Genomic DNA, 25,955 nt, shown 5'->3' with positions numbered 1-25,955 from the left:
CCTGTGGCGTAAACTCGCAGCACAGAAATCTTTCAGAAGTCTGTGGGTCTGTTAATTTTCCATCAATAAAATGTACTAACAATAAAACAGCTCACCAATGTGGCAGATTGTTGAAGTGTAAAGTTTTTAGTGAAACAAACGGGGCTCCATAGCTGTTAGACATCATCCGATCGTGACCTTTAAAATACTTCAAACTTTTTTCTCATCTACTAAATACTGCTGCATCCTTTCTCTGAATATGTTGTACAATTCATGGTTAATGCTTTTGGAAGGATGTCTGATCTGTATTTTATTTTATTTTTGGCAAATTTACAGATGACAAAGCTAATGGCTTCATAGAAATTAATGGCCTTGATGCTAACACCAGAAACATATTTTACATCCTCTGCAATATGGAAGAGTCCTGGTTTAAGTGAAGAATAAGGTCAATAGAGACCACGTGTAATCTTTTTGCAAACAGAATTTTTTTAATGAAACCATGATTTTTTTATTCATAACACTTATACTAAAGGTGTCACTCTCAATATTTTTCTTTTAGGCTCTGAATTTCAGCCAAGAACATTCAAATTCAAAATGATAAAAAGTTATTTCTTCATATTTTATCTATGTGGCAGCTAATACCAAAGCAAAAAAACTTGGTAAATGTCAGGAACGCAATTTAAGATCAGATAATTAAATTTGTTTTGTAGTAACCTGTCCAGCAAAAATCCTGTCCTGACAGTAGAGCATTGGGATGGGAGTGTGCAAGCCTTGGGTTTGCACAAGTGCTAAACATCTTAAAGAGATTATAAAAATAGACATCATCATGAAAACCATAATGATGTCTGACAAAGACGCATATGCTTCCCACAGGACAGATCATTTGACGTAACAGTGATCCTGCACTCTCTGTTATAACCCCACAAACGTTTCCGAGCAGAAAAGAAGAGGAAACTAGCACCTGAAAATACGTTACCTGACTCCAGTTCAGCAGAATAGGAAAAAACGCAATGCTTCCAGCAGGACATCTTTGCAGTAAAATATAGAACTATGGACTCTTCTCTGATCAGAAATGTCTATTATTAGGAAAAAACTATAAAAAACCACTTGACACATAGGAAAAAGCTCAATTTTGTCATTTGGCATATCATTTTCTGGAAGAGTATGCTGACTATTATCTCTTATTTACGTGTGTGTGTGGGAGGGTGAGGGGTGGGGGGTGTTCGCGAGTGTGTGTGTCCATATGTGCGTTGTTTAATGAGCTATACAAACACTGGGCTAGCCAATAGGTGAATAATTACATTCATTTAACATCTAATTTGATTCAATAAAAATGATTTTTTTTAAAAAGACTCTTGCAAACATATGGCTTTTTATTTAATTGGAATGAATATTGTATCATTAATTCAAAAGAAACAAACACTTATCAACAAGTATTAGCTTTTGCTCTTTCTTTCTTTTTTTTTTTTAACAAATCTAAACAATAAACAAATGGCATTTTAATGTGACACCTTGGATTTAAATACAGAATGAAAAAAAAAAAAAAACACAGAGCAAAACCAGAACATTAAACCACAGTGAAATAATCAGGAATGTACAACACAATGTTCTTTTTTGAATTAATAAAAATAAAACAAAATAAAAGAACAAAAGTGATGTTAGCGATGAAAATATCCTATTTATTACAGTATATTTTTGGCTTATTTTAGACAACAAGTTTATTAACAGAATATACAGTTTAATACCCAGTTAGTTTAGCAGTTCTGTGTTTTCGGGGCGCTCATGTGTGGGGCTGCTATGATAAAAAGCTCCTTTTCCCCCCCTATGAATTTTATCAGTGTTTGACTTGTTCACAGTACATGCTTCTAGCATCCAGACGCGACATCTTTCTGCTGATTGTCCAGTCAGTCGGCTTGCTTCAAGACAGAGTCAGTACAAAAGCAAAGCCTCATTTAAAACGTAATCCAATTATAAACATGCAACCAAAATCCAGTTATTTTTTTACACCACTTCAGCAGAGTTTATCAGATTTCGTTCCTGACTTTAACACCTACACTGCTGTTAATTAAAAAGGAAATGAGTAAAGACACAGTGAGCCCCTTAATACTGCATATCCCTCAAAATGTATAAAGGGGTTGCTATACATACTAAACTGAGAAAAATCTTTGGTCAACATCGGTAGTTATTAACAGAGGAGTAAAAGACCAATCATTTAACACTTTACAATAACTTATTGGTCAAGCTCACAACACTATAGCCTTTTAACGAGGAGTCTTACTGAAATTCATTGATTGAATCAATAGACTGACATTTGTAGAAGTTACTTCACAACTGCTTTGGATTGTTCTATTAAAAAATGTACTTGCATAATAAAGTTTCATAATTTAACTCTCACTGGGACAACAACAACAACAAAAATAGATTTGAACTGGGAGAATTGGGAAAACAATTACAAAAGAGAGAAACCACTTTACAACAAGACTCAGTTACTCAATGTAGAAATTATTTTACAGACATATGTATTGATGGCATTATGTACTTATATGTATCGACTGATTTATTTTTGTTGTGTAAAACCTGACAAATGATTGTAACATTTGCAGAAAAGAACAACTCAGTCAGCATTTGATGCAACTAATAAGTTCCCAACTGTATAATCTTTTTCTCTTGTTCCTAAAAATATCAAAAGTGGGTGTACTGTGGTATTAATTCTTAAAAGTGCTAAATGGTGAGCTTTCACTTTGTGACTCCAAAAGAAAAGCAAAGGATGAAAAATGCATTGATGTTTGAGATCAAATCTTTACTCTTGGTCCATTGTGGTACCTGAGTTAACAGAAAGGTTCCGGTGTAAGTTTGGGTTCTGGCTGTGCCGGTTTCTGCTTCTTACAGAGGAGAAGGATGTGTCGCAGCCGGGGACCTTACACTTATGAAGCAGACGCAGATGAACAGTCTTGTAATGAGCCCTGAAAGTTCCCTTGTTGCTGTACACCTTTTGGCAGACGTGACATGTAATTGGAGATCCACCTCCACCTCCCTGAATCCCACTTTGTCCACCCCCACTACAGCCCAGGTTCCTGTCTTCCAAATCCTCACCCCCTGGCACCATCCCCGCACCAACTCCATCGCAGCTTTCATCACTGTCCTCTATGGGAAGCACCTCCTCACCTTCGTCAGCCGCCTCCCTGTCCTCACTGCCAGCTCCATCAGAGTCCCAGGATGACTGAGCACGGCTGCTGTCACGAGGTGGGGCAGACGTGGAGGTGCTCAGGTCCAGGACGGTCCCGTCATTCCTAGTTCCACCACCTACTACTCCTTCCAGATCCTCAGTTTCTGCTATGGGAGACACCTCAACACTGCTTGGTACAGCAGGCATTTTGCTCATGGGAAAGACCAGTCCCATTCGGTTGTGTCCACGGAAAATGACAGAAGTATGATTAGTCTGGTCTCGATGGGGAGAATCTTTGTCCCGTTGGTCTTGACAGTTGTCTGAGACAACAGAGTCTCTGTCTCTGCAATGTGAGGAGGGTGAGCAGAGGGCGGTGGCTGGAGTAAGTGAGTCTTTGGTCAGCAGCTTGTGGTGCAGGTTTAGATTTGCACTGTGTCTATAAATAAAAACAATGAAAAAAAAAATCACATGGTGTTTTTTATATTACCAAAAAGCAACACAAGAAGCTGTATTTTATTATTACGTCCTATTTGTACAAACCCAATATAGATGTGGGGAGATAAACATGGCAGAATCTATTGTACATACAGTAATGTTGTTTCACCTCACAAAGTGCTGAAACTTTACAATAAATGCATCAGGTTTACTGTGATTCCAATTTATGAGCACATTTCTGCTAAATAACTTCAACCTTAAAAGCCTCACAATAGCTCAAGTAAATGTTTTAATTGTAATTTTCTATGCAACCATTTGCACCAGCCAGTTATTTACATAGATGTTTACTGTTGTTTACACAGAAGACCATCTTGGAAAATGGTCAGCAGTCTGTTGCAACACATTCTGTGTGAAACATAAATTGCTAAACAGACCATGTTAAGAGTACCAAGTTCCATTCTGATGCCAAAGTAATCTCATTCAAGCTGTGTGTGTGGATGTGAGCCCAGCTACTATATCTAGTCAGAATTGCTCAACCTCGCACCCAAGATCTGGCTGCTTTTCTGCTAGTAAGGGCCAGTTTGTGAGGTCGGGATCAACACACATAGGGACCCATCCTCGCCTACCACCCAACTTGTACTGTTCTGATCGTAACTCCTTTTTCTTGCAGGTGGTAAACTTAGGGTGAAGTGGCTTTCTGTAGTTCTTTTAGGCTTGAAACAAACACCTAGAGCCAAGGCTTGACCACCAGACACTCACTGGAAAGCATACCATATACTGAAATGGCTATAAAAATGTTGACGTTTGGGTTGTTTGAGATGGTGAAAATTAGCTCTAAGTGTGACCTCTTCCAAGTAGCTGTTAGCTTAACTCCACGTTCTCCAAACTGAAATTTCTCTGACTGCTGTCTACTGCTGATAAGGCACCAATTACTGCAACATACTGCACCAGCCCTACTTCAGTGAATCTGAACTATCCGTTTAAGAGTGAGGTAAAAATGGTAGAAGAAGAAAATTATACATTGAAGTGGGTTACACATTCATGGGTCACAGTTCACATCACATAATGTCAACTATGCTCTTTAAAAACAGTGCCTTAGTGAAAAAGATACTATCACACAAACTTCTTTAAAAGCTTTTGTTGATTGGTACTAATGGCCTTTGGAAGTTGCACTACATACACTACCAGCTGTGGCTATCATCATAAAGGTGTTAAATAAAATTTAACTTCTCATTAAACTCTTACTTACACACATCTGATAATTTAAAGTAGAACATGAAGAAAACAAGACTGCTTCTCACCTGTCTCTGCTTCTGCGGGAGGGAAATGTGGCATTGCATCCGTCCACCGTGCACATGTGCATCTCCTTCAAGTGGACATTCTGGTAGTGCATCTTGACGCTGTAGGGGGTTTTAAAGGTCTTACTGCAGATCTCACAGTGGTGTGGAAGGTCCAGGTCAGAGTCGATGTGAGACAACTCTGTGTCCCCATAGTCATCTGCACATCCGTCATGTCCTACCCTCTCTATGAGTTGAGAGCCACTCCCATTAGTCAACTTGTGATCACCTTCATTCCATTTAAGCTCTGAGATCTTGTCAGATATGTGCAGTGAGGTAACATGCTCCCTGTCTGCCATCTCTTCACCACCATTGGCTTCCTGACAAAGTGAATTGTTATCACAGTGGTTTTCTAATGACCTGGTGTCTAAAGGGGAGGATGTACAGGTGATGACGCGCATATCTGTTTGTTTTGGTGCTCCCTGTTTGACTTCCCTCTCTACTGAGTGTCCGTCTAAAGTTTGGTCATTCAGATGTTTGGTGCCCCCCCTTTCCTTTTCTTTTCCAGTGTAAGCTTCTCTTGTCTCCTTCTCTCCAGGTTGTCTTGAAAACATGTGCTCTTCTCCATGGCTACCATTATAGATGTCTTTGTCCTCATCCCGTAAAATAACCTCATCCTCAGAACTACTCTCCATATCTATCGGCTCATCTTGCTCGACCATCTCTTTCTCAATTTTTATTGGCATACTTGACTTACGAGACTTTTTCTTTGGTATAGGGTCTGTCATACAGGGTTTGGGTGCTGTGATGGGTTTAACAGGTACAGAAGATGACAAAATAGGTAGAGAAGGTAACGTTCCTGGGGTGTTGGCGAGTTCTGCTGGGGTTACCAGGCTTCGATAGAAAGGCAGGACTGGCTGCACGGTTTTCAAGTTAGGAAAGAGGATGCCACTCTGACCAATATTGGGGAATGAGCTGCTGTGGAGCTTAGGGCTACTGTCTACATGGCTTACCATGTAGCTTGGTACTGACTTATGACTTTCTGTAGAGCAAATTGAAATCTGATTGCTGTATTCAGCTCTCTTCTCTCCTTGAGAACTTTCATCAGCAGACAAACTGCCTCGCAGATCTTTGTCTCGATTGTTTCGGTTCATAGGCATGTGCAGTCTAGGATTGGGGTTAGCACTATGACGATTGCGACTGCGGAGTGAGCTGAACACCATGTTGCAGCCCTCGATTGTACACTTGTGCTTAATCTTCAAATGCACTGCGTTGTAATGAATTTTAAGTGTGCCTTTGTCATAAAATGTCTTCTCACAGGCATTGCAAAATACACGACCTTTCTTCAGAGAGCCTCCACCCCCTGGGACCCCTCCACTGCTACTTCCATTTCTGTCTAGACACCGCAGCTTTCCTTCGGGTGACATCTGTGGAACATCAGAGCTCATGGATGGTGTACACGGTGTGGATGGTCCATCTGAATAGTTGTCACTGGCAGAGAAGTCTTCAGCCTCAATTTTTGCACTTGTGGAAAGGTTATCCATTGCTTTTTCTCTACTTTGGTCTAAATCAGTGAATGAAATGGACCTGGAACCTAGAAGGCTATTCTCTGAGGAATGTGAAAGAAGGAAGGGGTCGTCTGTTCCAAGATGGTTCCTCCCTTGATCAGTTGTCCTTTGACTCTGCTGCTCCATTGAGGCACCACGTGGCTGCTGATGCTGTTGGCGTTGCTGGTGCTGCTGCTGCAGTGGTGATTCTAAGAATGGTGCTGGCACAGAGCCTAACAGCTGGAATGGAAGCATAAAGGCCATGCTGTTGATAAAGTTCTCAAAGTGGTGCATGCTATTGCCGCTCATCTTTTCAACTTTGGATGGAGAGAGGTTCGCAGCAGTGCGTGGTGTGTTGCGCTCAATGAAAGTGCGGATATCTGAGTTGGTGCGGGTGCTGGGAACCAACACTGCCTGGCCCTCTTTGTCCTGTAGAGCCATGAGTTCCACGATGGATTTGGTTTCACCAAAACGCAGGAATTGCTGCAGTGTGACAATCTCTTCCTCAAAGGTCATGATGGCCCACCGGTCCAAAACCTTCCCAGCAACATCCTGTGAAAGAGTGCAGAGAAAGAAAGAACACAGTACAGGAAAGAGGAGAGAACAAGATTATGAGACAAATTTAAGAAGAAGAAGAAAAAAAGCATAACAAGTGAGTTGCTGATAACCTTAAGAGCCCTCATTCTTGTTGGCTTTCACTACTAGGCCAACAACGTAGTCTTAGAAAAAAAAAAACAATATGTTATTTCCACCAATCCAGTCCTCAGGCAGCCTTTTCAATTTCTTATAAGTTTCTTTCACAGAAAATGTAAGGCAGTTTGTGTGGTTAGCTACTGTTTAAGCAGCAGGGCTGGGCGTTCACACACAAGATTCAGTTGTGAGGTCATGAAAATACAGTCATGTTCCAAATGTTTAATTTGATTGAGAAGTGGAAATATATAAAACATGTGACATACCATATTTTGACAGTGAACTGCAAAATAGCGACTTACTAGAAGCAAATCATTTAAGCTAGCAGCAGAAAATGGTCAAAGGTAATCAGTGGAGGTTCGAGGAATCAAGCCCAGCTCTCTCACATGACAAGCAGGAGCTCTAACCATTGTACTAATGCAGCACCTTTGGAAGTTGAGATAACTGGAAGATATTTATCCATGCTGTCTCCACCACTCCTATTTGCGAATCATGATGGATCATTGTTAGAATGATGAAGTGGGAGATCATTTTTGAAAGACATAAATGTAACATTTTGCCTAAATAAATGGTGGATTTGCTTTCTGTTTGTTATACTGCTTAAAAGTATAGTTTCCTCAAATGATTAATTACAATCTCTGTTTTTCCAAAATTCAGGGTGTCCGGACCCCCTGACCCTGCCCCCACCCGCCCACCCCAGGATTTATGCCCATGCTCACAACTCGTTTTTCTTTATTTAAATCATATAGATTTGCTTGCTACACTTTGGCAGAACAAATCACAATCACAATTTGAAACACAGCTACACAGCTTTAATGTCTTCACATATATTCATGCTTGGAAAAAAAAAAAGCGTTCAACATAACGCTCACACACAGAGTAAGGCAGGGGTGATCAGAAAGTGCCTTTCATTGATCAAGCAGGTTCTCTCTCTCTCTCTCTTAGTCCAGCACTAATCACATGTGAGTTTGAGGCTCTTTGAAAGTGAGGAGCAGCTCTTTGCCATAACCGCGATTAATATTTTATCACAGAGCATTCATTGGGTGTCTGTCAAGGACTCTGAGATAGCATGAATTAAACGCAGGCCAGCTTGAATACTTGATGATGATCGAAGAGAGATCTTGTGCTGGCATAGTGCCTGCAGCCTGGGCCTCAAACAGCTTGGCAGCAGTTCCAATGGAAATCTGGAGCAAAAGACATAATATTTACAAATCTACCCAGCACAGTCTAGAGACTTCCCGGAGCTGATGGTACCACAGCAGCAAGCTGGCTGCATCTACAGGCTACCAAAAAGGTTATTGACTTTGGTTGCTGCATCACATCACTATCCTCGTTCTTAGCCATGTTTCTCTGACTTCCTGTCTGCCTTTTACTTCTTTATCTTCCTCGGAAATTCTTTCACTTTCAGCCGTTATATACATCAAACTATACAGCTGTGTGTTTAAGGTGTCAGACACATCATAGAGACAAATGCAGTCCTTTTTTCATTCAGTCCAGCTCTTGGTAGGTGGTTAATTTACACTACACATGCATAGAAAAAAACTTTCAGTTTTAACGTCTTATTTTCCTGGGCTTTGTACACTTTACTTTAGTAATTGTGAAATGGGCTCTGAGTGCTTTGAAGAAGTAGATGACCTTCAGCTCAATACTGTACCTAAGCTCATTCTGTATAAACACAGGCAGAGAAAAATTGGAGGTAATATTCATATTCATACAAGTTTTAGAGCCTTATTTTCACATATTTTTTATACTTTTCAAAGCGTTTTAACCTTGAAAAGTTAAATTAAAAAATATGCTGATATTTAAAGTGACACACATCAACGTTTAATATATTTTTTAGATTTAGAGGAAAGGGTATAATATGTTTAATGTTATAAAGAGAGTTGGAATGCAGAAAGCACTTCTTAACATAAAATCATTGCAAACTTGTGTTAGTGATGGAGCTACAGTATGTTAGTGTGCTTTAAACAGTCGTTACATTAAGGTGATTTTTTTTTCAAATACAATCTAGAGTGGCATTTAAAGTAACAATTGTTTTTATCCAAAGTCCCAAGAGACTTGCTTAGAAAATGCTGAACTCTTTCTCTTTTGAAGAACTTTTTTGAACCGATGTCCAGACTGATTGAGGCATAATTATAACAACAAAAGTCATGAAAACAAATGGAAGATTATGCAAGAGTCTTTCTCCTTACTACTCACCTGGAGCACGTATCCTCGTATGTAGTCCTGCAGTGTCCAGTCAAGTGCGTTAAGAATCTGGATGACCTCCTCCTGCTTGAGGACAGAGAAAAGACGGTCTAGGAGGATTTTCAGGCGGATCGGGATGGCTTGGGTGCCGTACAGCATCAGGCTGCAGATGTCGAACACTACATTGGAGTGCACAATCTCCACCTGGCTGCTCTGGAACATGTGGTGCACCTTCAGCTTGCTCAGGGCTAGAATAAATGTGTCAAATTTTACTGGATTAAATTAAATAAATAATTTTGCTTAAAGCACAAGAAATGACAGAACAAGAAGAAAAAAAAAGTTTGTTTTGAAGATGAAAGGCATAAGAGGGTGCTAGACAAAATACAATTTACACTGTAGGCAATATAAAAAAAAAGTCATGTGAATGAAAAGGACAAAACAAACAGTTAAAATAAAAACACATTACTCGTGTAAAAGTCAAAAAGATTCATTCGTATTCAGCCAGTGAAAGCAGGTGAGGTTATGATTTATTTACAAAGAATGCTGACATAAATTTTGTGCAAAATACTGCTTGATATACTGACAGGAAAACTAGTTTGGAATTTTAATTAAATATCAAAGTTTATTAGAAAGAAAGAATAATAGAGCTAAAAAGGAATACATATTAAGCTTTGCTGTATTCAAACTGGTGGGATCTACAATCACAGGAAAAAGACGGTACACCCTCTTTCAATTCTTGGGTTTTACATATCAAGACACAATAAAAACAATTTGATCTTTACCTGGTTTTAAATTATTCAAATCTAACCTCAGGTGTACAAAAACACACACAACAGATTTAACCATGTCATTATTTATTAAACAATAACTAAGTCAAAATGGAAAAGGTGTGAGAAAAAACTGCATCGCCCCTGTTGCTTCTACAGGATTTAGGACGGAAAGACGCATCCTGGTGCTGCTGATCAAATGCATCTGATCAGCTGATCTGGTAGCACAACTTAGGTTTACAAAGTTGTCCTTTTAACAAATGAGACCAGTGTAGAAACATTTACCCATTTGGCGCTGTGCAATTTTAGGAGAAAACCAGACACAGCACATCAGCATTAACGGCCCATACCAACTGTCAAGCACAGTGGTGGAGGACTGGTGGTTTGAGTTTGTTTTGCAGCCACAGGACCCGGACACCTTGCAGCCATTGAGTTGACCATGAACTCCTCTGTAGAACAAAGGATTCTAGAGCCAAACGTGAAGTCATCTGTCTGACAGCTGAAGCGTGGCTGAGACTGAGTCACGGAATAGGACAGTGATCCCAAACACAGCAGCAAATCTACAGCAGAATGGCTAAAAAAAGCTGTTGCAATGGTCCAGTCAAATTCCAGTTCTCAACCTGATTAAAGTGCTGTGATGGGACCTTAAGAAAGCTGTGCAGGAACAAATGACTTCAAACCTCAATGAACTGAAGCAATAAATGATGGGACAGACTTGAAAGTCATACAGAAACTGACTGCCTCAACTTATTGCTGCTAAAGGTGGTTGTACAAGCTGTTGACTCGTGGGGTGGGCTTAGTTATTCACCCACAAGTTTTTGTTCATGACATGGTGGAGTCCATTTTGTGTTTTGAACAGGTTAGAGTCGAACACCTTTAGAACCTGGTAAAAACAGACCATTTTTCATGTCTTGATATATAAATACCGAGAACTGAAAGTGGGTGAACTTTCTTTTTTCTACGATTGTGTATTACATTTTTTTTTCAGTCATCTCAAAGAGAAGAAACAGAGTTTTTATAATTAATAAATTTTTTTATGACTGAAAACAACTATGTATTGCTTGCCTCCATTGAAGGCGCATGATCATGTGTCTTTGTGTGTGTTTGTTTGTCTTAATGAAACTCTCAGAAAACAATGACTTTATGTATGTACATCTACAACTGATTAACTTTTTGATGGGGACAAGAGCTAATCAATCTTAATGCACAAAAATGAGTATAACTTAGCCATTTTAACCGATATTGAGCTAAATTTGATGTGGTAGTAGCTGAGAATCATTCCTAACATGTACTTCAAGTACGTAAGAAACATGCATCATCATAGTTTAAAAATGTGGCATACAAGGCCGTGGGTGATATGAGCTTCTTCAAGGGATGTTACCTTCTTATTTAGACTGGTGTCAAGAAGAGCAATTTTAAAAAACTAAGATATGTTTTCCTTTAGTTCTTAGAGTATGTGTTGGGAATGAATCTCAGCTACTACCACACCAATCTTTACCTCAATATCTGCAAAACATTCCTGAGTTTTAGTCACGTCTGTGTTTGCTAAAGGTGACTGGCTTCGGTAGCCTTTTTATTCAGGTTTACTCCTATGGTTAATCAGGCATAGACGTACATCCAATGGATACTTTCTGAGAGTTTTAATAAAATCCTTCAACTGGTTCATGTGATATTTTGCTAACAAGCAGATAAACAAACACACACACAGGCAGTTAGATGATTGCTTTCTTGGTGACGGATGATAAATATGTATTGGAGACTTTAGTTGTTGTTACTGTTCAGTCAAAATAGTAAACCTGTCAAGGATATATGTAACATTGTTTGTCTGAAAACAAAAATGGTTTCTATGGGGATACCCTGTCTTCAAAACCAGTTGTTTACTCAAAGCTACATATTTATATCAGTATTACCTTTTACCATCTTCTCAGTACTTTTCCTGCAGGCAAATGCTTTTTTTTTAAAACTATTTTATAACTGTGAGTATCTGGTGCATAATTTTGATGCACTGCTACATTCCACTGCGAGTAGGCTGTTTTACATTTCTCAGCAGCAGAGTCCATTTTACCAGAGTCAGACATTCAGAAAACTCACTACACAGAAAAAGACCGACTGAACAGGTGAACAAGTGAACAATCTAAACAGTCCTATTCATTTTGCTTGTACTGCAAAGCAGACAAAAATCTCAACAATGCCTTAACAGCATTTGTTTTTATAACTTTACTGTTTTTCTTTTCCAGGTGAAAACTTTTAATCAAGCTCTTACCGTGTGCTACCCAGCCATGCTTGCAGTTTTCACACTGCCTCCTCTTCAGCTTCCCAGGTTTGAAGCAGTCACAGTTACAGTTCACCAAAGTGCAGCAGATAGCCTGTAAAATTAAAAACATTGATTTCAAAAAAAGAAAGGAACACACAACAGGTTATATTAGTATTTATTATTTAAAATAAAAATATCTTCTTGGGTATATAGCTATCTGTTTATGTTCATCACTATGTTTCTGCTTGATCTAGAGAAATGTGTTGAGAATTCATACAACATAAAAACATATGACTGTTATGTTGCCCAAAGTAAAAAAAAAAAAATGAGTAGAATAATATAGCTTTTTCTATGATTCTCTTAAAATCATTTACTCTTCACAAACATGCACTCACATATACACACATATAGTAAATCAGTTTAAAAGAAAATATATACACTTGTCAAATGAAGATAGACTAGCATTGCAATTTAAAAACTCAGCAAAATAAAATAATTATCTGTTGTGGACAAGGTGGGAGAGAGGCTCAGAGATCGGTTCTCATATGGCCACAAGGTAAAAACTGTTTGTCAGTTTTGTAGTGTGACATTTCAGGGCCGTAGCATATTCCAGAGGGCATCAGTGTAAACAAACAGTGGTATGGATGGCATAACTCTGCTGTGACAGAGGGACCTGTAGATGGCCTTCAGGGGAGGTGGGGAAGTCCAGCTGCAGAGCAGTTTCCATACCACGCTATAATGCAGTATTTCAGAATACTTACTGCACAATGATAAAAGGACTCCAGCACTCTAGCAGAAATGTTTTAGTCTTCAGTGTCCCGAGGAAGTACAGTCAGTGCTGGGCCTTTTTCACTATGCCATTACTGTTTCATTTGATGTTGCTGCTGATGTGGATTCTCTGGAATTTGAAAAAGGACATCCGCTCCACCTCCTCATCTCCTAAGTGGAAAGTGATCATTCTGTCTTTGTCTGAGGTCCACAATTAGCTCCTTTGTCTTCTTGATGCTTATTGACAGACTATTTACTTCAAACCATTTGGTCTAATTGAAGACCTTATACCTGTAAGCTTTGTCATCATGGTTTGAGAAAAATGTGACTATTGCTGCTCCGTCTGAAAATGTAATTTTTGTGTTAGAAGGGTGTTTGGGTGTGCAGTTGGAACAGGGCTGAGCACACATCCATGTGGTGCTCCTGTGCTGACAGTTTTAGACTCGGGGAGGTGTGGAAACCAAGTCTCACAGTTTATGGGCAGTTGGTCAGGAAGTCTTTTATCCACAAACACAAGTGAGTGCTGAGACCCAGGCTGATCACTTTGCTCGGACTATGGTGTTTAAGGCTCAGTTGGACACTATAAACAGAATCCTCACACATGATCCCCTTTGTTCCAAATGGGACATTGCAGCATCGAGGGCTGTATTTAAAGTGTCCTCGGTGGATCTGTTTAATCTACACTACATGACTGGTTCCTTAAAGTGTAGTGACCATCAATCTTCTTATTATACACTGCCTTTACTGTTTTTATTCATCTTTTGAGGCTGTGTCTAACAACACAATACCACACAAGGGCTTTCAGTGATTTGGTCACCTGGCGTGTGTCCATTATTGAATGGTTTTCTCTGTGAGAACAAAATTAAGCATGCACTTGTTTTAGAAATACAGTTGAATGTGTCCTGCCTACCCCAACAAGTGGCTATGCAACGAATTTCTTTACCTGCCTCCCCCCCAAAAAAGGAACATGAGGAACAGATGGAAAAGCATCATCAGATTTATGATCAAAGCTGCTGTAGTTGGTGGTACATGCTGGAAACTCTGGGGTGGCAATGCTCTAGCACCTATCTCCCTCTGCATCTATAATGTATGATCAGTTGGGTTTTAGTGAGCTGAATGTCTTCGCTCCCTCTCCACAGTGAAAGAAAGAGGAAAGTGTGGGTAGATGGGTTCGGAGCCTCCTCCTCCTCCACTGGTTCTGTGCTTGAGGCTGAGCTTGTTCTCGCAATCAGGAATCACGTTATTTCACCTTGCAATAACTTCTTGTTATTAGCATGAGCAAACTGACCAGGAATGAAGTTGGCAGCAGCTGCCTGGCCTTGAACCACAGCGGCGTAACCTCCAGTCCCGTGATATCTTGCTTTTCTGCTCTCTTTTTTTTGCCCTCCCCGCCTCTGTCCAGGTTGGACAAGAGAGCTGCCACGAGACAACTGGTGAGGTGTAAAAACCCTTTTGCTCATCTCTCAGAGACATAATCCCATCATTACAGAGTACCGAGACCCAACACGGCCCAATTAGTTTAATCCCATCCCACTGTGGGTGCACACACCCCTGCTGCTGTTATCCCTAATATACATCTCAATCAGGTGCCCTGTGCACACACGCACGCACACACTGTGTTTCAGAGTGCGCTTGCAGTCGTTTATCTTAATTAGCGATTCATTTCATGAGTTCCTGAGAGGAAGACAAAGAAGAAAAAAGGAAAAAGAAAGGAGGAGAAGATATATGGCAGCACATGCCCCGCCCTGTCTCTTTCTCTTTGCTGTTGTCACAACAAAGCCGTGGCTGTTCACATGCATCAATGGAGCCAATGACAAGAAGACTAATTGCACAAAATGATGTGGGTCCTTCAGCGCTCTAGAAAGCCACAGCTGACAGTGTGTCTTTCTTTCTAACTCTAAGGTACGCTCGCAAAATCACATATCATCAACAACGCTCTCCCATGCATCTTGATCACATTGCCTACATTCTAATTAACATTTAGAAAGTACAGGTAGGTTGATACATGTCAAACGATATATGACAAAGATCCTTCAACTAAAGTACAACAAAATCACGCTCTCTGTTTAAAAAAAAGAAAAAGAAGAAGTAATAGCATTAAAAAAATAAGGAAAGTCTGAAAAGTATCCAACAATAAGTGAAAGTATTTGAAGAGCATCTGTTAAAATATATTATAAATGTTAAGAAGTTTTGTTATCTGCAACCCTTCATTCTTGACCCTGTGAATCTGACTAAATATGTTTCCATCCCATCTCAAGGTTTCAGCAGCAGCATTTTAGACGTAATGACACTTCAGCTCCAACTGTTAATGAAAAGCTGCGAAATTTAGTTTAAAAATGTAAAACTGTTTCTGTGTGTGTGCGGGTGTGTGCGAGTATGTGTGAGTGTGTGTACTTGAGAGTAAAACAGGATTATGAACAGTGGTGAAAATTAAATCTTGTTGGAAACATGAGTGAATGTCATGTTTTGAAGTTTTTTTTCCCATTTTTCTTCTTCTGACACAATAAACTCAAACAGCCTCGGTTTGGCAGATTTTCTTTATCCTCGTAGTTTCAATATGTGTAGAACGTGTCATGCAGAACTACTTCTGCAGCGTTTCTTTATTTAATGTAAAAACAGATTTAGCCTCTATGGCTAGAATTTAATTCTGCCTCCAAATGTCAAATTAATGAATTATCAGCTGCACCACTATGAGCAGAAGAAGAGGAAGACTGTCACACACCTGACAGCTGACAGAAATCTTTGGATTTCATGACACATTTTGCTATTATTAAAGTTTATCGTAAATTTGATCTTTTTCATTTTACAGACAACTTTTTTTGTCAACGCACAGTTAAATTTGATCAGATTTTTTTTGCTCCTCTTCTGGAAAAAAACCCACAATTTATATGACAAGATTACTGCAATTGGTTTTTTATTTTTGTGAATCATTATCACCGTACAAACTAGAGCCAAACTCCAGAACGTAAAATCTGCTTTTTGAATCTCAGTTTTGCATAGAAACACAGACACTGAACTGACATGGAAACAGTGCATAAAGTCAAAGCTTTTACTGTTTTATTTGTCAAAGATTTAAACCTTAAAACTTATTAATAAGTTGTTGTGACTCATAGTTTAAAATCATTTTGTAGTTGACTGTGAATGATGTAAATCTTGAAGCCTCTAAGGGATGTTTTGTTGGAGGACAAATGCATATCTAGCAAAGATTAGTTATTTTTGGTAAAATCAACAAAAATTCTTATAAATAAGTCAAAATCTTGCAGTTGTCTGAGAATTTAAAAATTTGCATGCTGAAGGTTTTGAATTTTTTCCGTCTTTCTTTCTTTCCTTATTTATTTTTCTTGTCACACTCAAAAAGCAATTTAATACCGTACTTTAGTTTTGTATCTTATAATGATTTTCTTTTGTCTTTTTATGGCTGTAAAATAAATTCTTAATTATATAAACATATTAGCACTGATATATATATATATATATATATATATATAAACTAGAAAAAGGTTCACCAAAACACATCGAGTTATGACTAGAAAATGTTTAGCCAACTTTAAAAATATAAAAAGAAAATCACCCAAAAACACTAGCCACTGATTTTTAGATGAGCATCATGCCCAGAAACGTCAGGAATTCAGTGGGAGGACAGGGCTCCAGGAACTATTCAGATATCCTGTGAACAGCATTGCCTTCCACTAATAAAGCTTAAAACAGCTACCACTCTGTCCGTCAGGAGTGCAACGTGCATGTATCTGTTCATCTGCATGATACAAGGAAATAACTCAGATTTCTATAAAAAAGACATACATGCCTGGAACAAACTGTCGATGCCTTCTTCTTCTTCTTCTTTTGGCTGCTCCCTTTAGGGATCACCACAGCAGACCATCTGCCTCCATCTCACCCTATCCCTAATGTCCTCCAACCTGGCAGCTCCATATTCAACATCGTTTGTCCAACATATCTGTCCTCTGCGTATGTCCAAACCATCTCAGCCTCCCAACTTTGTCTCAGAACCGCTCAACCTTACCTGTCTCTCTGATGTACTCATTTCTATTTCTGCCCAATTTGAAAATCTTAGCATCTTCACCTCAGCCTCCTGTCTCCGTACATCACAGCAGGTCTTACTACCATCTTGTAAAGAAGTTGACAGCAAGATAGTAAAATTCAAACTGATTAAAAATGTTAGCTAAAGTTACAATACACGAGGTGGTCAACAGATATCGCTATCCAACACCAGTTTGTGATTTATTCGCTTTCTTTTACAAAAGCAGGATTTTAAAAAGAGCACCATGGACTACAGCAGCAAAGCTAAAATAAAAGCCTGAAAGTCTATTTGTTAAAATGATTTACATAAACATCCAGCCTGTCTTTTTTTTTTTAATTTGTGTTATTTACTCATTTTATGTACCCGCTTTATCCCATTCAGGTGGGGGATCCTGTCAGTCCTGATTTAGAAAGTCTTCTTAAATTAAAGCGGAAAATAGCAACAAAGCATAAGAGTGTAGCTTTAAGACAAAAAAAGAAAGGAAAGAAAAGGACAACATAAGTAAAACCTCTGGCAGGAGCAAGAGCCTCCATACAGCCTAAATACAGCATGAAAAACTCTTTATTTAAAGTCACCTAGCAAGCACACAAATAAAGCTGGTACATGTTTCAACACTGAAACAGACACAAGACAGCACAAATTTACCTGATGATCCATGAAGGAAAAATAAAAGGTGGCCTCTTTACAAAACAAGGAGATCAGACAAGGAGATGAGCTTGTGGTAGGGAGAAGAGGAGGAAGAGCAGCCAAAGTTTGGATGGCTTTCTGGTGTAGGTTGCTTTCCGTTAGGAGCTCAGAGGGAGTGTTTGGCTCGGAGAGGCAGTAAATGAGAGGAACAAGTTAGTACACTGAGTCTGAGAGAGTTTGGCTTCCAGCTATGCTCTGATTAATATCACATCTCCCTCTCTTCTCGCCTGCCTCTTGACAATCTTGTCACATCTGGCTGACAAATCCTTACAAGCCTTTTGGTGGCAGCGCAGGATAAATGCAACGGATGGCTGCAATGGTGTGTGTGTGTGTGTGTGTATGTTACGAGGTCAGGGAGGAGCAGATCACAGCTTCAGGAGACACTCAAGGGGGTGAAAGGCTGGAGAAGATTCACTCATATCCCCTCCTCTCCCCGCCCTTCGTCCCCTCATGGATAGACATCATCAAGCTAATGAAGCTGATGGAGTTTAGCTACTGTCGCCACATAAAAAAAAAACAAAAAAAAACTGAAAGACACACAAAGTGCATCTCCAATAGATGACCCGTAACATCAGCTCTGAATTATTTTCACTTTGAGCCATACACACAGCATTGTGTGTGTGTCTGTGTGTGTGTGTGGTGTCAAGAGGCCCTGCAGTGCTAAAAAAAAAAAAAAAACAGCAGTTATTTACAAAAATAAGAGGCAATGAGTGGAAACAAAAGATGGAGTGAGATAGCAGCAGGAATGAAAAGCTCAGATGAGAGGATGTTAGAGGAAAGACAGAGAATGTTTTACTGTTCATCAATTCGCACAAACACACAGAGATGGAAGAATTGCCAAAATAATTGATGTCTAAGGAGGAAACAAACTGTTTGAGGAACATTTGGAAGACGGGGCTTGTGTTTACTGATTCCGTTTATTTTACAAATAGGATTTTATTCCATAGTCTTCATTTTTTGGAAAAATTTTATATTTTTAAATTCTTATTTGACATGAAATTAATTAAAGTCAAAGCAGAATAAAAATTGAAAATGTGTTCTTTATGTATGTTTTTAAACACTACATTAATTAGACTCTACCAAAAGCAAAGGTCAAAAAGGAAGAATGTTGATGCTTTTTAAAAATGTGGACTCAAAAAAAATAGAAAAAAGTAGCCATACTTACGGCGTACTCTTATTTCTGCCTGAGCTGTACCACACAGTTTTTCACTCATTGATGCTAACGTTCCCATATCTTTTAGTGAAAGTTTAACTTTAGTCAGGTTGTTTCTTTTTTCATGCAAGAAGAGAATTTAAAAGGGAAATAAACCTTTGTGTCCACATTTAGCACTGCTTATAGTTTGTCTGCTACACCTCACACACAACTCAGCTAATTCTTACTGAGTGCAAAACAACAACAACAAATATTAACATTTCCTTAAATCATATTCCAAAAGTGTAGCCAGCAGCTAAGTGGCTCGAGGATGCCAGGTTGTTTTGCGAACTACAGACAATCCACTGGTGGTGGAACAGGCCCAGGTAAGGAGTGGAGACCACCTTTAACTTCACACTTTTCTCTGCAACAGGTGAACATTGTTCTCCCAATAACGGTGGAGCAGGTGATCACAATAAAATACAACCGTATTTAACAAATCTGTTAGTAGTATTACTTATACAAAACATAAAATAGATTTTAAAAATTGGTGAGGTGAGAATATGAGAAAGTTAAAAACTGCATGTCAGGGACGGAAAAAAAAAACTTTTTTTTTTTTTTTTAATAATTTTTTTCTATTAAGTCTTGGAAGGCATGCACCCATACTACATGGAGCAAAACTTAAATCTCATTTTATTGTCTTCATCTGTCTTGTATGAAATTAAGAGTGTTTACTTCTGCTTCTTTGAAAAGATATTTTCTAATTTAAATTTAAATTAGGCAACAATTATACTGCTAACTGATAGTTACAAAAAAACAACCCTGAGAGTTTTTTTTTCTAAAAAGAAAAGTAATTGTAAAAAAATAGATGTTTTTATAAGAAACTAAAGATGAGTTTTGACAACTGAATAACATAATTTCCCGCCCAGCTGATGTTTAACACACATACGGTCATCACTTTAAAAACAAATGTTTCTTTTAACTTGCATGTAAAACAAATGACTGCCTGCACGTCCCCACACCTGTCACCCCAAACTGCATTCAACTCCATCCAGTGTGTGTCTGAGGAGTGTGGTGTGATGATGTGTGCAGGCAGTGGGACCGAGAGGAGTCGGAGCCGACAGAGAACAGAAGTGAAAAGGCGCCTCTCTCTTACCTCAGCCATTGTCATTTAGTCGGATGTTTCCAAGGATACCGTGGAGTTTGCCATTCTCTGAGAGTCCTGCTAAACAACTGCCTCTAACTCTCCTGTCCGCACAAGTACTTACGCAAAAGAGCCATCACTCCCAGCAGCGTCTCCTTCAACAACAGACACACATGTACTCTTGTCTCTCTTTCACTCACACGCACAGCTACAAACACTCACTCAAAACGAAAAAAAGAAGAAGAAAAAAAGAAAAACGGAGAACAAGTCACTTTTATTCTAGCTGCACAGATGCACACGCACATATGCCTTCCCTGCTTTCTCTCTTCTAATGTTGCCGTGGACTGGCTCTAAAGTACTCAAGATGTTTAGTAAGTGTGTGTGTGAGAGAGTGAGTGAGTGTGTGTGTGTGTGTTGAGACTGGGCACAGGGGATTGGAATGAGATCCTCCCACTCGGCATTCTCACCTCAGGAGCTGCCTGCTCCCTTCCTAGACTCCACATGAAACACACACACACACACACAATGGTGTACGTACAGAGGTGTGCATGCCCTTTCACACACACAAGACCTGCACACGTCTACCCCCTCCGAGTCACAGGGCAGTCCCCTCACAGCTGGCTAGAAGAGGGCATGACACTCATCTTTCACAGAGATTTGATCAAAAGGAATCACAAAGGCTGGAGGCTCTCCTAATGCAACCAAGGAAGACTCCCCCACCACCTACCTCCCCATCCACTCCACCCCCCTCTGTCTGAGTAATGCTCTAAATCAACGCTGCCCCTATTGGTGCACACAGCCCAGTGTGTGTGTGTGTGTGTGTCTGGATTCACCTTAACACAGCTCTGTGAACAGGCTCCATAACAAGTTACGCCTTGTGCCGCCAGGAATGTGTTAAGTGTCTTTTTTTTTGGAGTATTTCTCAAGAAGAGGGGGGCTTCACTCAGGACAAAAACTTAAATCTGAGTTATCTTTCGGAACATGTGTGCTGTACCTCAAAGTGACAAAGCTCAGTGTGGTTTCGAAACAGCGCAAAATCTATTCACTATGCTGTGGAACTATTGAGAACTTCAAATACCTTTGCCTGACATTTGTGTATGTATAATATCTTGTATATATTGGCTGATATTTGTATATATGTTTATGTAAATATTAAAGGTCTAGTATTTCTTTAAGGAATACATGTCAGTTGTCAACTTTCATGACAGAGTTTTAAACTAAGATCATCTGATGTTGAGAGATGATGGAGTTACAGTTGTTTATACAATGTAGTGCAATGTCTTAGCACTTTAATTATGTGAAGGGAATGACTCTCAGCTTCTACCGCATCAAATTTTAGCTCAATATCTGTAAATCTGTAAAGTTATAGCCCTTTTTGCGTTTGCTAAGGTCGATATGCTGTGGCCACCATCTTGAATTCAGTTGACTCCAAAAGTTAATTAATTTTAGAGGTACCTCCAAAAGTTACTTTCTGAGAGTTTCAATTAAAATCAGTCAAGTGGTTCATGAAATATTTTTAGGACACACACAGACATGAGCAAAAACATTAATCCCTGCTTTTTGCCTTTTGGCTACGGGCGATAAAACTATTTCCTAAACTTTTGTCTTAATACATGTGAACCAAAACTGTTACATTTTCCACAGTGAAAATAATATGTAATATATAAAGTAGGTTGTGCGCTCAGTGAAACGTTTGGTGTACAGTGAATAAACTCTATGTAGATAATTCAAAGGGCAGATTCTTAAGTTGTGACATTTTCTTCTCATTCCAAAAGAGATTATATGCCACAAACCAAACACTGCACAATACAGCTTTGAATCAAACATAAACCACGTAAGCCAATAACAGAGTGTAAAATGCAGAAAGCTGCAAGTTTGGGAGTAGTTGATTTATGTGAGTCATATAGGAATCAGCCACAGCACACAGCAACTTGCTTTGTATTACCACGACCCATTTCATGTCATTAAAACAGGCTGAGGGTTCCACTGTCCACTGGAACATTTTCCACTTTGACTTGGTCTTTGGAAAAAATCATTGGACCTGTGTGATGTCTGGGATCAGGATCATTTGGCTTCTGTGGGTGGCAGGACGGGCCTCAGCGGATCAGTCCTGTTCTGCTGCGCTCAGCGGATGACCAAGAGGATTGGAATCTGGAAGCATTCGGGGGGCCAGGCCTCTTTGCTTTATTTCTTGAGTTGTTCCTGAGCAGAATGCAGTGTAACATGCTAAATTTTCCCCCTGAGAAGGCCATCGCTGGCGGGGAATGCTGTTTTTAGAATAATGTCTAGTTGGGAACCATTTGCCACTTGGATACCTCTTTGTGATGTTTCCCAGCAAAGAGTTGTTCACTTCACCTTTTAGTGGGTGTAATGTTGTGTGTTCAATCCAAATTGTTTCAACTCTATAAACACAAACCAATTCATAATCAAATTCCAACAATTAAAGTCTTCTCTTCCAACATGTGACAGTGGAGGAAAAAAACTACGTATTAACACCTCCAACACAACCAGACTAGACTCACAAAGGGCTGACATCTGTCTCGGCTGGATGGAGAGTTACAGGACAGGACTGAAATGCAGACAGATCACAAAAGCACCAGGCCAGAAACAACTGTGAAGCTGTGGAGAAAAACGCAAAGTTTATATTAATGTCGCTAGTAACAGCATATATACAACATTCCAGAGTATGCAGCACATGGCAAGTAAATACAGAAAAGAGAAGAAAACAAGTTTTTAAAGTTTTGTTTAAAGAGTAAAAAGAAGGTGCCTCACAATTAAAAGGACAAATGACCCATGTCAACTTGATGTAGGTTCATCTCACAAAATTTTCTTTCCTTTTACTATTCTGCTAGTTTGTTTTATATACTGTACATTTTCCTCCTCTTTCCCTGCTTAGTAGAAGAGAAAGCTCTGATAACTTTAGACATTAGAGGCAACTGCTTATCCACAAATTGCACAGCAAGTTTGAACAAGTACATCTGGTCTGCTCTGTCTCTTGCAACAAAAAGACGGGAAGGCAGGGCGGGTGGGAGTTGGGGGATTCCACCAGGAGATGACACACCTAAAAAAGAAAGTTCAAAACAAACTTTCTTTTCAAAACAAAACAAAAAAAAAAGTCAAACTACCGTTTTTTCAGAAAGTCACTTCACCAGATTTACAACAGACTATTTTATTCGCATTATCTAGTTTTTTTTTCTGTCTCCCCACTGAAACTTGCTCAAAGGTAATGGCACTGAAGTCCTTCAAGGAAGAAAGAGAATTGCTTATCCACGTTCTCCACCCACCTTCTTCCAGCGATGAAGTGAAACTGACAATTCTCCAATCATAAACTTGCTTTTCTAACCTCCGGGCAAGCATAACCCCTTCACATTATTTGCCGAGCAGCCTTGCTAACAGATAAAAATGCAGCTAATGGCCCTTAAAGTCAGACATTAAAACTGTATTACTTTCTACAGGAGATCAAAGCTGTTCTTATTTGTAAAAAGCCCCAAATGTTAGGAGGTTACATATATGAATAAGACATATCCCATCAAGGCATGTATCATAAGTTTGGAAAGCCTTCCAATGCCCTGCGGTTGTTAAAGCAAGCAGATCTACTTACTGGTCTTGTATTTATTTCATACCTAAGGGATGAATACCAAACACAGCCCCAGACCTGGCCTGGATTAGGTCTGCGCTGCTTGTCAGATTGCTGCTCCCTGGCGAGGAGTACCACAGACGTATTTGTGCCCTGGGGGCTGAGTGTAGAAGCTACAGCTAAAACCACGGTAAATAAACTCCATGTGCAGCAGAACAGGTCACGCTGCCTACTTACATGTCTGTCATTAGCTTTCCTGAAGGGAAGAGGAAAAGGGGCTTGACTACTTTAGCAGATGGGAAAGCACTGCACTCACTTTTTTACGCTTTCCTTATGTGATGAGGCAAAGTCAGATACAGCTAGTGCATGAAACTGCATTCTGCCATCAGTTTAATGATACATTTGACTGAGTGGGCCTTTATTTTACATCACATGTGATACTTGCAAAATGTGTGCAAGTATCACATGTTTTGCCTTCCTGTGTATCTGAAAATGTTGACATAATTGTAGCGTCAATGAATGAAAAAAAGTTATTTTGCTTTTAATTTCACAATTAAACGTATTTTGTTAGTTGACAGAGAAAAGACTTGGCTATGAGAAGTCAAATGGCACAGCTTGTTCTGCTCAAAGCTGTTCTTTCCACACAGCTAACTAAAACTGCTGTGTAGAATGATGCAAAAGTGGCTCTTAAAGTGAGACATAAAGTCAGCCACACTTTCCTAAACAAGGGAAGTATTATTAATTGACCAAAGTCACTATTATTGAATTAACACATTTAAAACTTTGTAGTCACTAAAAATAGACCAAAAAAAAAAGAAAAAGAAATAGAGCTACAAGCAGCAAGGAACAGCTCTTGCCTCTTTGCAGCATTTTAGCTTGCTGCAAACAAGTGCCATATCTAGTGCCACATCCACATGTTAAAAGTCAGACCTGGCTGGAAAGTCTCCATAAGCACTAGTTCATCCTGTTAAGGTGGTATTGTACTGAGCTGCGACTGCTGGGAGACTAGTTGACAACTCAAGTTGCAGAAAAGTTGCTTTGAAAGACAGATTTTCAATGACAGTCTGGTTGAATTCTGAGTGTTTGAGTCTGACGACGTGTTTTGCACAACCAGCTTCTTAAAATCACAGTCAATTTTTATGTGCATGGGTTCCAAAACTGCATTCTTGGTCACGCACATTATTTTGTTATCCACCTACATCAATCCCTTCCCCCACCCACCCACACACACATCCGCTTGCAACCCTTTAAGAAACCATCTTTAGAAAACTTTTACTTTGACATGAAATTTTGTCCAAGCAAGATTATGATGACATATTTATGTTTTCATTTACAAACTCAATGCAATATTTAATCTTGTTTTCTGATACTGAAATTCTGTCCCTGCACTTCTTTTCAACTCGGATGTGTGTGCAGTTAGTAGGTGGCGCTGTTAAGGAGCATTTTTTTGACATGCAGAGGCAATCTGGATTCTTGACAATCATGAAAAATTTGGGTCAGATAGGACAGTGCCTCAGGGATTTGGTTACTTCCTGTTTGGGGGTGAAAGACAGGAAGGACAGTTCATTGTAGTAAACTTTATAATGTGTAATGAACCTATGTATAAATGTTTATAAATGTTCAAATATGATGCAAATTTAATGTAGTTGAAAAAAATGTCAAAATTTGATGTCAAGTCACACACGTGCCTACTGGTAACTTTTAATCACATGTTTAGAGTGTACTAAGTGATTTGCATCTTGATATGTTTAAATGTCTAGGAGGAGTTTAGTTAAATATAAAGTCTGTAAGTAATAAATAAAATAATAAAAAACAAGGTGGAATGTTAAGTTCAAATTGTCATAGTTTTTAATCCAAAGTACTTTAATCCTTGTTATGAGTTATCGGACACCGTGTGAAGTTTTATAATCAAGGAGGCAGAAAAGGACATCCACAAGTAAAATATATCACTTCCTGTTCTCAGTGGGCGGGGCCACAGTGATAACAGTAAGGTGACATATAGATGGGTTGAGGAAAAGACTGTTTTGGTGCAGGTCAGAAGGTTTACATTTGAGTTTTAACAACTTGGTGTTTTACGATGAGAAGTCAGATTTTGAGCCATGCCCATGTTTTGTTGTTAAAAATTCAAACTTTAGATAATTTTCCTCCCATGCCTTTACAGTATATTGACCAAGTTTGAAATCAATTTGTTCAATGTAGGAAATGTTTGTTCAAATGTTGGAAACAGAGATGGCAAACTCTGCATGTGTTTGGCAAATTCTATTATTGCCAACTCTCTGTTGGCGCTCGCATCTCCAGAGTAACTT

At 39.2% G+C, this 25,955-nt stretch overlaps 1 protein-coding gene across 4 annotated transcripts; it reads right to left on the bottom strand.

The window, feature by feature from the left end:
- Positions 1-1,332: 1,332 nt before the first annotated feature.
- LOC108237905 (zinc finger protein basonuclin-1) lies at positions 1,333-20,479 on the bottom strand. 4 transcript variants are annotated; one of them, XM_017419632.3, is made up of 5 exons: positions 20,085-20,479; positions 12,312-12,414; positions 9,294-9,529; positions 4,882-6,956; positions 1,333-3,581 (listed from the first exon to the last, which is right to left on the bottom strand). In XM_017419632.3, exons 1-5 carry the CDS (start codon positions 20,097-20,099, stop codon positions 2,780-2,782), a joined length of 3,231 nt encoding a protein of 1,076 aa, XP_017275121.1. In that variant the 5' UTR covers positions 20,100-20,479; the 3' UTR covers positions 1,333-2,779. The 4 variants fall into 4 exon arrangements, with proteins under 4 accessions (XP_017275121.1, XP_017275122.1, XP_037835749.1 ...); XM_017419633.3 differs by having other exon boundaries at positions 9,294-9,365; XM_037979821.1 differs by lacking the exon at positions 20,085-20,479 and adding an exon at positions 17,755-19,520.
- Positions 20,480-25,955: the final 5,476 nt, after the last annotated feature.

This window comes from Kryptolebias marmoratus, linkage group LG15 (assembly GCF_001649575.2).
Source record: "Kryptolebias marmoratus isolate JLee-2015 linkage group LG15, ASM164957v2, whole genome shotgun sequence".
In the NCBI taxonomy this organism is placed as follows: Eukaryota; Metazoa; Chordata; class Actinopteri; order Cyprinodontiformes; family Rivulidae; genus Kryptolebias; species Kryptolebias marmoratus.
The sequence above is the reverse complement of the archived record's forward strand: the minus strand, read 5'-3'. Positions and strand labels throughout refer to the sequence as shown.